The sequence below is a fragment of the Choloepus didactylus genome, chromosome 3, assembly GCF_015220235.1.
Source record: "Choloepus didactylus isolate mChoDid1 chromosome 3, mChoDid1.pri, whole genome shotgun sequence".
NCBI lineage: Eukaryota > Metazoa > Chordata > Mammalia > Pilosa > Megalonychidae > Choloepus > Choloepus didactylus.
The window spans coordinates 153,545,364-153,559,332 of record NC_051309.1 but is presented as its reverse complement, the minus strand read 5'-3'; the positions used below and the strand labels follow the sequence as shown (position 1 = coordinate 153,559,332).

Below are 13,969 nucleotides of genomic sequence, written 5' to 3'. Positions count from 1 at the left end.
ATTACCATTTGTTAGCTGATTTCTATCTTCATTAAGTTAGCTCAAGCAAGATGCTAGCTTTGTTTCGTGCTGGACTGTCTAAAGAATGGATATATAATTCTGCCAAGAGGAGTCATTTCTGCCTGTGGTCAGGGATTTAACCTTCGAGAACCTGACATTAAGGCACCCTGTCAGATTTCAAAGGTTGAATTCTCTGCCCTAGGCTAAGGTTAGTGTGATCCAAAGCAAGGATGAAGGAAACAGCAATGGAGGAGACAGGGATTAGCATTTTTATCACATTGTCTCTCTCCGTTTTATAATTGAATCTCAAGGTCTTTGCTCAAATCTGCAATTCTGGTCTTAATCTTGACATGAATTTCAAATGTATAAAGTCAAATGTCTGCCACATTTTGGGATGTCCCAAGAGCATCATAGCCATGTCTAGTCCTACTCTTCTTTGTGTTTTCTCAGTCCAGATTGACTACCAGGCTAGAAATCTAGTAGTCAGGTAAGAATCCTGTTAGAGAGTCTATTCTCCTTTCTCTCAATCAGATACCAAGTCTGATACAAGCACTCAGCTATTTCTCATATTCATCACCTATTTTCTAATACTTTCTGTCCTGCTTTAGTCTTTTATTGTCTCCCACTTAAAGCTATTCATTTTGTAGATTCCTAAACACTGATTTCTCAGGATTTAATTTTGCCTTTCTCCAATATTCAATTCTGCCACCAGAAGGGTCTTTCTGAAACATATATCTAACCATGCTGTACCTAATAGTCTTCAGCTGGTCTTACAGTTGTAATGCTTTTTCCCATGATGGTCTGCAAGGTTTTCCAAGATAGAAAGAAAATTACTAGAAAAATAAAATGTTTTTGAAAGGGGAGGGGGGGTGGACTCTGTTATCTTTATATTGAAACAGATATGTACCATAGAATGAGCTACACAATTTGCACACATTTTACAGGAACTTTACTGAAATTTCATGATTGTGGTGGGCAGTGCCTCTCCCTGCATTCCTTTGGTTCAAATTCACTGTCATTATACATTTTTCAGCAGAAAAAATTGAGAAGCCCTTCTCTCTAGGGGAAAAACTTGAGCTCCTTATTATAAAGTATCAAAAAGAGCTCCTTATTATAGAGTATCAAAAAGTACCAGACTCCTCTTTTAACTTCATCTCTGATTTTTCCCTGTGCTGCTCCTGAAATACTGAGCTGCCTGTATCTCAGTAGAGACTATATTTTTTAATGCCTGTCTGCTTTTCCACACGGTACTAACTAGAATGCCTCTCCTTGCTGACCTTGACTGTCTAATAACTCACATTCCTTCAAGAGGCAGCTCAGGCATCTCATCCTCCAGAATCCTCCAACGTTCTGTCCTCTCCCCTCCCAGCCTGCCTAGGTGTCTCTCCTATACGTGTACCATTGTCATTACAAGCCACGAGAGAACCTTTACTCTCCCTTGCTCATATTTCTATCAAAGGGGCATCTTCACTTCTCTCTTCTAGAGACGGCACTTTTAGGATGATCACACTGATTCATACATCTATCAGAAGAAGAGAGTCATCTGGTTGGTGAGATTGGTCAGACTCGATTTCCATAGGGCCATATTTAAAAAGACAGAATCACTTCCTTGAAAAGCCATCTCGGGCCGTCTCTGGCTCTTTCTCTTATACTCTCTGAAAAAAAAAGTCTCCTTCTTTACTTCTTCCTCCAAAGTAGTAAGTACATATGACAAGTCATCCCCTTTGTGGGTGTGGTCCCACTTCTCTACACCTTTTCTTTCAGTAATGGGGTCGGGGTAGGGGTAAGTTCAACTTGCATAGGGGAGATAGGACATCCCAATGCACTCTGCAAGATACCCATTATCAAATAGCCCCAAATAAAGCTGATAGCCAGTCACATTTGGGGGCTGGTGTTACCTATGTCTACTCTTAATTAGTTAAAACTCAAGGGGAAGGGAGTCCATAACATTGGACATATCACATTGTTTTAAATTACCAATTAAAGTTATTTCTATCAGTTAGATTATAAGCTTCCCAAAGGCAGGAGCTGACTGTATCTCTTTTGCATTTACATTGATACAGAGTATTTGGCAAATAAAAGACATTTAATTTTTTATTTGTTAATTTTTTCTGATTACAGAAGCAATCAAATGTTTTTATTTTACAAACAAAAGAATTTCACAAAAATAGAAAATAAAACTCACGTAATCCAACAAACTAAAGATTATATATTAACAAAATAAACTTGTACATTTACACTTTTTTGCCTTATGTGTATGTACTTTCTTTTGCAAAATGAAATTATTTATACATAGTTTTGGTTTAACAAACAGTTGTTTTTACAATATTAATTATTCTTCTACAAGGTGATTCTTCATAGCTGCCTGGTAGTCCATTGATAAATGAATAAAGAGTAGTTTGCTGAAATAATAAATATTAAACACTTGTCAAAGCATTTTCCATGTCCTTTGCCAAGTGAAGTGCATTACATCTTCATGAAAACTCTGAGGCAGGTATTCTTATATATCTGTTTATAGATGAAGGAACAGAAGCTATTAGAAATTCAGTAGCTTACCCAAGGTCACACAAATATTAAGTGACAAAACTGGGATTCAGTTATATGTCATTTGAACCAGAGCCACCAGAACTCTTAAAACGATATTCTGTCATTGATTTGGCAAATTTCTTATCATTGAGCTCTTGGATTGTTTCCAATTTTTTTTTACAATGATAAGTAACACTGTCTACAGATCCAGTTTTTTTTACAATGATAAATAACATCCTTAGAATTGAAATTTTTGGGTCAGTGCAGTTTTCATATCGAAAACTTTCACAAAATGGAAAATTTGGAAAACAGAGAAAAGCATAAAGTAATAAAGCAAGGACCACTGATAATCCCATTTTCCAGATACTATTATTTTAATATTTTATTGTTTATCTTTCCCATCTTTATATATACATATTCATACTATATGTGTACAGCACTTAGGTTTACATGGTCATATATAGTACAACATATATTATAACTGTATAGTGCTATATATATTTTAAATTTTTATTATACATTATAGAAAATTGTACGATAACATTGCTACATGCATAAACATATACATATATGTTTTCTTTGCAGGTAATCAATTATTTAATTGTAGAAACCATATTTTGGAGTTTAAGGAAAATATACTACATTTGAAAAACAGAACTGATGAAAATCGGCAAGAGTTAATGAAAGCCTTGGAAAAAATGAAGCATGAAATTACAGAGAGAGAAAATCAGTCAAGCTTAGGTTTGTGTTTCTTTTGTTTCTGTGTATGGTGGTTTGTTTGCTTGTTTTATATTTTGCTTTTGGAAATTTAGATTCTATGCCTTCTGATTTTAGGGCCATTTCTCCCCAATAAACATAACTACATCATTCCTGGTTCTACTAAAAAAGACATTCAAAGATCTGGTAAAAGATATCACTGATAACACTTCCCCCATCTCTACCTCAAAAATGATCTTGTGTTCTCTATCTCTGTGAATTTCACCACCATCCATAATCCACACAGTGGATACAGCCAGAATCCCTGCATCACCTCCAACCTTTTTCCATACTGCTGTCAGTCAAGGGACATCCTTGTTGCTTCAACATCCTCTCTCTCTTTAAATATATTGTAAATCTGTCCACGTCTTTCTGTCTCTACTAACCTAGTCAAGTCACCTTTAAGTCATCTTAATGTCTACTAACATTTTCCTAAATTTTGTCTCTGTTGCTAATCTTTCCTCACCTATCTATTCTCATTGTAGCCAAAGTGAAGACTACGCTGTCCTGTATATAAACCTTAAGTAGCTCCCCATTTTTCCAGGAGTCTCTTTGTCATCAAACTTTCCCCCACTCTTAACCCCTGGCAATCACTGATCAGTTCTCTGTTTCCATAGTTTTGCCTTTTCCAGATGCCATATAAATAGAATCATACTGTGTGTAACCATTTGGGACTAGCTTCTTCCACCTAGCATAATGCCTTTGAGATTCAACCAAGTTGTTGAATGACCAATTGTTCATTTTTATTGCTGAGGGGTATTCCATTATATGGATGCACAACAGATACAATTTGTTTAACCATTCAACATTTGAGGGACATTTGTGTTGTTTTTTTTCCATTTGGAGCAATGACAGATAATTTTGTTGTAAACATTTGTGTACAGATTTTTGCTTGAAATTTTTATTTCTTTAGAATAAATACCTAGAAGTAGGATTGATGGATCATATGGTAAGTGTATTTTTAACTTTATTTTTAAAACTGCCAAACTGTTTTCTAGAGTTCCTGTACCATTTTGCATTCCCCCCCAACAATATAGGAGAGTTCCATTCAGTCCAATTTATTTTATCCATTCTAATATCATGTCATCTCAAAGTTTTAAATTGTATTTCCTGAATGACTAATAATGTTGAACATTTTTATGTACTTATTTGTTATCCATATATGTTCTTTGGTGAAATGTTTGTTCATATCTTTTGTTAGTTTGTTTTCTTGTAGTTGAGTTTTGAACATTCTTTGTATATTCTGGATACATAATAGATGAGTATGTGATTTGGAAATATTTTCTTCCATTCCGTGGCTTGTCTTTCACATTCTCTTTGTGGAAACCTAAACTTGGAGGTAATTGAAACCTTAACAATGTTGAGTGTTTCAATCCAAGAACACCACATGCCCGTTTATTTATCTCTTCTTCAGTTTCTTTCATCAGCATTTTGTACTTTTCAGCATACAGGTCCTGCACATTTTAATTTTAGATTTGTACCTAAATATTTCATTTGGGTTGATTATTGTAAATAGTTCTACTTTTTAAATTTTTTTCAATTTTTTCCTTGTAATTTTATTGAGATATATTCACATACCATACAGTCATTCAAAGTGTGCAATCAGTTGTTCACAGTATCATCATATAGTTGTGTATTCATCACCACAACCGATTTTTGAACATTTTCATTACTCCAAAAAAGTAATAAGAATAAGAATAAAAGTAAAAAAGAACGACCAAAACAGCCCATTCCCACCCACCTCACCCCATAATTCATTTACTTTTTTGTTCACATTTTTCTACTCATCTGTCCATACACTGGATAAAGGGAGTGTGAGCCACCGGGTTTTCACAATCACACAGTCATACTGTTTAAGCTACATACCTGTACAATCGTCTTCAAGAATCAAGGCTACTGGGTTGCAGTTCAACAATTTCAAGTGTTTCCTTCTAGCTATTCTAATACACTAAAAACTAAAAATGGATGCATGTAAAATGCATAAGAATGAACTTCGGAATGACCTCTGGACTCCATTTGAAATCTCTCAGCCTCTGAAACTTTACTTTGTTTCATTTCTCTCCCCACTTTTGGTCAAGAAATCTTTCTCAACCCCACAATGCTAGGCCCAGGCTCATCCCCATTGGGGGGATCATGTCCCACACTGCCAGGGAGATTTACACCCCTGGAAATCAAGTGCCACGTAGAGGGGAGGGCAGCAAGTCTACCTGCCAAGATGGCTTAGAGAGGCCACATCTGAACAACAAAAGAGGTGCTCTGGGGCTGACTTTTTAGGCAAGCTATAAATAAGCTTAGCCTCTCCTTTGTAGTAACAAGCTTCATAGAGGTAAGTCCCAAGATCGAGGGCGTGGCTTACTAAAATGGTAGTCCGCAATGCTTGTTAGAATATCAGGACTTCACCAGGTGGGGAAGTTTAATATTTCCACATTTTTTCCCCAGGCTTTCAAGGGAGCTTTGCAAATAGTTTTTATTCTCTGCCCAAATTACTCTGGGATTTATCAAGGTTTCACATGAACCTGTACAAGCAAACCAGATCTCATACCCTATTCAAGGTTCCATGTAACTATGATGTTTGAATAAACTGACCATACAAGTTAAATTATATAGTATGCTACAAAAAATAAAGATTTTCCACCAATTAAACATCTCTATCTTTGGTCTCACACAGAAGTTGAAGTTTTAAAAAGTCAATTTCATCCTTTATCCTTTAGTCTGATTTACCTTAGTACTAATGAAGGCCATTTCGTTCATATCTCTAATTGAAGTCTGATCTCTTTTTCAACTTTTTTAACATTTGCTGTATGGGATTATGTTGACATTCATAGCTGCTGAACTCTAGCTCCGAGTCTCACATGTCACACAGATACTCAAAGTTCCAGGGACCAACCCAGGTTATACACAAGAGCTCAACATCTCAGAATCTAGAAATAAACATTACAACTTACAATCTAGGAACCGTTACAATAAGCCTGCCCCCTGATAACCTATGCTCTCAGATTCAAATCTCAAGAGTTTGCACATTATAGTTAATCCACATTAGTGAGGCGTTATAATGTCTGTCTTTTCATTTCTGGCTTATTTCACACAACATACTGTCCTCAAGAGCCAATTACCTAGTTGCATAACTCACAACTTCATTTCTTCTTTCAGTCACTCAGCATTCCATTGTATGTATACACCACAGTTCACCATTCCATTCATTAGTTGATGTGCCCTTAGGCCACCTCCATCTGTTGCAAAGTATGCAAACGTTCATTCATGTCCCTGCTCTCAGTTCTTCCAGGTATATCCCCAATAACTGGGTTGCAGGACCATATGGTAACCCCATACTTAGCTATCTGTGGAACCACCACACTGCCCTCCAGAGGTGTTGTACCATTCTACTTCCCCACCAACAGTGATTAGCTATATCCTTCTCTTCACATTTCTCCAGCACTTGTATCCCTCTGTTTATTTTTTAAACATGCCATCCTAAGTAAACAATTAGTGGTTCCTGGTATAATTACATAGTTATGCATCCACCACCACAATCTATATGCAGACATTTCCATTTCTTCTAAAAAAGAAAAGAGGAAGAGGAGAAAAAAGAAAAAAAGAAAAAATAGCAATAACATAAAGTGAAATACATTAAAAAGTTCAGACAACACCACCACAAGAATCCCATACTCTTCCCTTATATCCCCCTCATATAGACATTTAGCTTTGGTATACTGCCTTTGTTACAATTAGTGGAGGCATATTACAATGTTACTGTTAACTATAGACTCTAGTTTCCTGTGATTGTATTTTTCCTCCAATACCATCCCATTTTCAGCACCTTGGGAAGTTGAGATTCATTTGTTCTCCTTCATGTAAAAACATTCTTATTTTTGCACATTTAATCACCATCATTGACCACTCTAGGTTTCACTAAGTTATGCAGTCCCAGTCTTTATCTTATTCTTTCCCTCTGATGTCTTACATGCCCCTAGCCTTTCTCTTTGAACCATACTCACATTCATCTTTGTTCGGTGTACTTACAATATGTGCTACTGTCACACAGTATTGTGCTATCTATTTCTGGATCTATACAATCAATCCTGTTGAACATTCTAGACTCCTTGAGCATCAAATGCCCAATCTCCACCCTCTTCCAATTTCCTGATAACCTAGGCTCTCAATTTTAACTCTCAAAGTTTGCTTATTAATGTTAGTTCATATTCATATTAGTGAGACCACACAGTATTTGTCCTTTTGTTTCTGGCTAATTTCACTCAACATAACTTCCTCAATGTTCATCCACATTTTATATGCTTACCTGACTTTATTCTGTCTTACAGCTGCATAATATTCCATCATATGTATATACCACAGTTTGTTTATCCACTTGTCCATTGATGGACATTTGGGCTGTTTCTCTCTCTTGGCAATCATGATAAAACAGTGTACAAATGTCTATTCATGTCCCTGCTTTCAGTTCTTCTGAGTATATGCCCAGTAATGGGATCACCGAATCATATGGCAATTCTATACTAAACTTTCTGAGGTACTGCCAAACTGCCTTCCAAAGTGGCTTCACCATTCTGCATTCCCAGTAGCAGCGAATGAATGTTCCTATTTCTCCACATCCTCTCAAGCACTAGCAGCTTCTCTGTTTTTTCTAATAATGGACATTCTAGTAGGTGTAAAATGATATGTCATTGTGTTTTTGATTTTCATTTCCCTAATGTCTAGTGATGTTGAGCATCTTTTCATGTGCTTTTTTAGCCATTTGTATTTCCTCTTTAGAGAAATGTCTATTCATGTCTTATGCCCATTTTTTAATTGAGTTGGGTGTCTTTTTATTGTTGAGTTGTAGAATTTCTTTATAGATTCTGGATGTTAAACCCTTTTCAGATATGTGGTTTCCAAATATTTTCTCCCATTGAGTAGGCTGCCTTTTCTTTCTTGATAAAGTCCTTTGAAGCACACAAGTATTCAATTTTGAGGAGAGCTCATCTATCTATTTCTTCTTTCATTGCTTGTGCTTTGGGTTTAAGGTCTAAGAAACCTGCCCACCACAAGATCTTTAAGATGCTTCCCTACATTTTCTTGTCTTCCAGGAGTTTTATAGTCCTGGTTCTTTTGTTTAAGTCTTTGATCCACTTTGAGTTTATTTTTGTATATGGTATGCATTAGTGGTCCCTCATAATTCTTTTGCATATGGATATCCAGTTCTCTCAGCATTATTGTTGAAAAGACGGTTCTTTCCCAATTGAGTGGACTTGGCACACTTGTCAAAAATCAATTGGCTATAGATGTCAGGGTCTATACATCTATCCTTGTGCCTGTATCATTCTGTTTTGACCACTGTAGCTTTGTAATAAATTCTAAAGTTGGCTTGTGAGAGTCCTCCAACTTCCATCTTCTTTTTCAATATCATTTTGACTATTTGTTGTCCCTTAACATTCAAAAAAAAAAAAATTGGTGATTGGCTTTTCCATTTCTTCAGAGAAGGCTGTTGGAATTTTGATTGGGATTGCATTGAATCTGTAAATAACTTTGGGTAGAATTGACATATTGACAATGTTTAGTTTTCTAATCCATGAGCATAGAATATCCTTCCTTTTATTTAGGTCTTTTAAAATTTCTTTTAGTGATGTTTTGTTGTTTTCTGTGTATAAGTCCTTTACTTTCTTGGTTAAATTTATTCCTAGATATTTGGTTCTTTTAGTTGCAATTGTAAATGGTATTTTCTTGATTTCCTCCTCAGATTGTTCTAATACTAGTATATAGAAACACTACTGAGTTTTATGTATTGAACTTGTATTCTGCCACTCTGATAAATTCATTTATTAGCTCTAGTAGCACTATGATTGACTTTTTATGACTTTCTCTATACAGGATCATATTGTCTGAAAATAGTGAACATTTTGCTTCTTCCTTTCCAATTTGGATGTCTTTTATTTCTTTTTCTTGCCTAATTGCTCTGGCTAGAACTTCCAATATAATGTTGAATAAGATTGGTAACAGTGGATATCCTTGTCTTGTTGCAGATCTTAAAGGGAAAGCTTTTAGTCTTTCACCATTGAATATGATATTAGTGCTGGGTTTTTCATATATGCCCTTTTTCATGTTGAGGAAGTTTCCTTCTATTCCTAGTTTTCTAAGGCTTTTTATCAAAAGAAGCAGTGCTAGATTTTGCCAAATGCCTCCTTTTCTGCATCAGGTGAGATGATCATACGGTTTTTTCCCATTGCTCTGTTAATATAATATATTACATTAATTGATTTTCTTATGTTGAACCATTCTTACATTCCTGTTTGCATCTATATTTATAACAGATATTGGTCTGTAATTTTCTTTTCTTATGAATCTTTATCTGGCTTTCATGTGCGGGGGATGTTGACCTCATAGGATGAGTTAGGGAGTGTTCCCTCCTCTTCAGTTTTGGAAGAATTTGAGCAGGATTGCTCTTAATTCTGCTTGAAATGTTTGGTAGAATTCCCCTGTGAAGCCATTTCATCCTGGGGTTTTCTTTGTTGGGACTAACTATGAATTTGATTTCCTTAATAGATATACTACTATGCAGGTTATCTGTGTCTTCTTGGATGAGTTTTAGGAGTTTGGGTCTTTCAAGGAATTGCCCCATTTCATCTAGGTTGTTGAAGTTATGTGCATAGAATTATTCATACAATTCCATTATTAACCTTTTAATGTCTATGAAATCAGTGGTGATAATTCCTCCTCTTTTTTTTATGTTAGTAATTTGTGTCATCCCTCTTTTTTTTCTTGGTTAATCTGGTAAGTTGTATTAATTTTCTTGAAATTTTTTCCAAAGAACTAGTTTTTGGTTTCATTTATTTTCTGCATTATTTTTGTTTCCCATTTTATGGGTTTCTGCTCTTATTTCCATTCTTTTTGTTTCCTTTAAGTTTAGTCTACTCTTTTTCTAATTTGTAAGTTTGAAGCTAAAATTGTTTATTAGAGATATTTCTGTTTTCTAATACAGGCACTTAATGCTAAAAATTTCCCTATAAGAAATTTTGTTTGCCTCCCACACATTTTTTATGTTTTATTTTCATTTTCATTCAGTTCAAAATATTTTCTAATTTTTGTTGAGCCTTCCTCTTTGGCCCAAAGATTGTTTAGTAGTGGGCTGTTTAGTTTCCAAATATCTGGGGGAATTTTTCCAGATTTATTTCTGTTATTGATTTCTAGCACAATTCCGTTACATTCAGAGAGTACAGTTTGAATAATTGTAATTCTTTAAAATTCAGTGAGGTTCTGTGAATGTTCCATGTGCACTTGAAAAGTGTATGTATATCACTTCATCCCTGAAGGCATCCAGATCAGCCTCAACTCACTGGCTAGGATTTACATAGATGATGGAATTACCCTAGACCTCATCCTGCAGGCCAAGGTGAAGTCTGAACAATTACTAATATATTCAGTTGTACCTGGATTAATGCTTCAAGCAAAGTGGAAAGATAAGTACAGAAACTTAAGGAGAAAGTGACCTAGCTTTCTAAGGTAGACCCTGATGATTTATGAGATATGCTCAGCTTTTTGGTCCAGGATCCTGGGAGGTGTGGTTGAAGTCAGTACTGCAGATTGGTTTCATCCTGTGTCCTGAAGGATAATTGCCTTAATTAAATGGTACAGGAGGAAAATTGAATGGATTTGGTCCCATCTCCTGTTGGTCAGATTAATCATGGTAGTCAATGGCATACACATGGGAAACTTTGCCAGAAGCCAAGACAGTATAGAAACTTAGAGGTAGATTTGTTGGGAGACAGTTCTCCATGGTTTGCTTGTGTTTCTGCATCTTTTGTTGGGGGGGCACTCTGGATTTTGTTCTGGACTGTCTTTCTTCAAATATATTTTTGTAGCAAACAGCCTTGCTGCTTAGAGATAGTTTCCCTTTGGTACAGAAGTCGAGCAAGTTTGCTTGCAGCTTAATGTAAAAGATGTGGATTCTCTAAATTCAGAGTTCATGTGCTGTGACACACACAGACACACACACCCCACCATGTGCTGCTTCCACATGAACCCTTCTTTGTGGCCCCTGTGGGATCTGGAGGGCAAGAAGAACCAACACAAGCATGGAGATCACATTGCCTTCTCTGCGGTGAGTAATAAAGTCCTTTGTCTCTGACCCAAGAGTCTCATGTCTTCTGGCAGCATCCATAAAACTTGAAGTCTAACTTATCAGCTTGCAATAGGGTTAAATCTTAGACTAGTGCTTGACTAGTACGTCTTCTGGCCTTACACAATATATATATTCCAGCATCTCCACTTCCTTCAACATTTTTACTTCTTCCATTCCCATTTGGCAAGGCTACTCAGACATTTCTACTTCACTAAGCATTGGTTATTGCTTTTTCTAGAGTGCTAATTGCTACCCTAGCAGTGAGTATGCCCTATATCCTGGGGCATATTCCCCCAATGTCATTGAATTTGGCTTATATAATCTTTAATACAGGCCTCTTCATCAAGAAACCACAAAATCCAATCTTAAGGATACTCCCCTTGCTCTTGCCAGAACATGCTAGTCAAGTCTTGGAACCCTTTTGGTGTATAGTCTGTTTTCTTCCCTATCACACTCAGCACTTTCTTATCCAGGTTATACTGGAATTTCCCCCTAGATTTTGGGCTGGCAGCCAGGAAAGGAGGCGAGGGGCAGCTATTAATGGGGTCACCTGTCTTGTCAGACTGTGGCTTCTGTAGCATCTTCCAGCATAGCAGCCAGTTCTTTCTGGGAAATATTAGACCATCTTTGCATACCCATAAGGTTTTGGGCATTCTGCAAAGCCAGCACCCCTGGAGCATCCATGTACATGTCCCCATCCCATGTTTCAGAATCCCTTATTTTTACCACCAGTGCCCTGACATTAGCAAAGCAAGCCTGCTTTGACTAAGCATTTGAATTCTCTGGAGCTCTGTGAATATAGCAATTAGGTCTTGCCTGCCATTTAGCTGTGCCTGTTCTTCCACTGTAGGATATAAGGGCCTCTTTGTACATTACCCAAGAGACTGCTGACTCTCAAATTTACCCAATAACTGATTGCTAATGTCCCTCAGACTCTCAGTATTTCCCTACAGGTCATCAACACATTTTAGCTTTAACCAACTTCAGAGTTTGGGGTAGTTCACAAAACCACTCTCACTTTTGACAGCAATTGTAGTCTCAAGAATCTCCAAGACTAACCTCTGGCTCAATAATTCACCAGAAGAACTCACAGAACTCACTGAAAGCTGTTACACTTGCAACTACCGTTCATTACAATGAAAGAATACAGATTGAAATCAGCCCAGGCAAGAGATGCATGAGACAGAGCCCAGGAGAATTCTAAGTGCAGAACTTCCAATTGTCCTTTCCCAGTGGAGTCATCAAAAGGGAAAACTCCCCTCGGTAACTGTGTTATGACATAGGTGTGCAGTCGCAGTCAGGGAAGCTCATGTTCACATGGCTCACCTGACTCTCTTGTCCCTCCAGAGGTGGAGCTGATACTGTGGGACCCACAGACCCCACCATAAACCACATTGTTAGACTGCCTGCCATGGCCCAAGGCCCCCAGGTAAACACAGACATTTTATCAGGCAGGACATTCCGAAGTCTTAGAAATTACTACCTAGGAGCCAAGGGAAAAGCCAGACTCTCTTTGGGCAAATTTAAGTTCTTTACTACACACCAGCCAATTCCATTGTCTTTGTAATCTTTGTTCTCATATCTTTTAAATGCCTAAATCATCACACTTGCCACAGCATTCCCTATCTCCTAGAACATCTTCTCAGGTTGCCATCAGTAAAATCTTTAGCAGTTGAGGTATCACCTTGTGCCAAGGACTATAAGGAATATCTATGCCTCACCTACGACTTGGGATGGTTTTCTCTTTGGCTCCCAAAATGAGCCAGTCCCAAATTCCCATCTTATAACCAGATATAAAATAATTAGAATAAACAAAACTCAGAGAGTCAGAATCTAGAATATAGGTTACCAGGTGAGAGGGTCAAGCTAGGGAATAGGGAGTTAAGGCTTAAAATGTACAGAGTTTCGGGCCTGTCACCGGAATCCTGTCTGGGCCGGTCCTCGTGGCCTGCCTGTGCGGGCGCTGCTGCTGCCGGGCGCGGGCGGGCTTACCTGGCGCTTCAAACGCGACTCAGCCCAGAGAAGCCTAGGGCGGCTGCCCGTCCTGCACGCACTCCTGGCACCACCGGAGCAGCTGCTTTTCCAGGCGCCTTCGAGGGGCAACCTGCCCCAGCATGAAGACAAGGAAGAAGGATTTAGATGACTGGAGCACAATACTTAATAAACACGACTCAGCATCAACAACTGATGACTAGAGGATACTTTTTTTCCCAAATACCCATGGGACATTCACCAAAATTGAACACATTCTTTATCATAAAGACTTCCCGCACGTCTGCTGGGTCTCCATCAACCGCATGGTGATGGCAGAGTGGTGAGGAGCAGAATCTCATCTCTCCCCTAGAGCAGCTGGCAATTACCCAAGAACTGTGTGAGGCAGTGTTTTCGGGGTCTCCGGTAACCAGTCACACATCGGACGCAAGTTTGGAATTGGAGGAAAAGCTGAGAACGCAGCAAACATTGTAAGTTCCCCGGACCAGGGGTCTGGTGCCCCTCCCCACCCAGACCTCACAGACTGTCTTGCTGCCGGCTCCCTGAAAGGGGGGGAAAAAAACACCAAAAAACAGCAATCTGCTG

General features: G+C 37.8%; 1 protein-coding gene across 1 annotated transcript in view; it reads left to right on the top strand.

Annotated features, from left to right (window-relative positions):
* MGAT4D (MGAT4 family member D) overlaps window positions 1–13,969 on the top strand; it is a 103,533-nt gene that overhangs the window by 20,731 nt on the left and 68,833 nt on the right. The window contains exon 2 of the mRNA XM_037831483.1: window positions 3,112–3,267. Coding sequence (XP_037687411.1) covers window positions 3,112–3,267 — 156 coding nt within the window. The remainder of the gene's footprint in view (window positions 1–3,111; window positions 3,268–13,969) is intronic.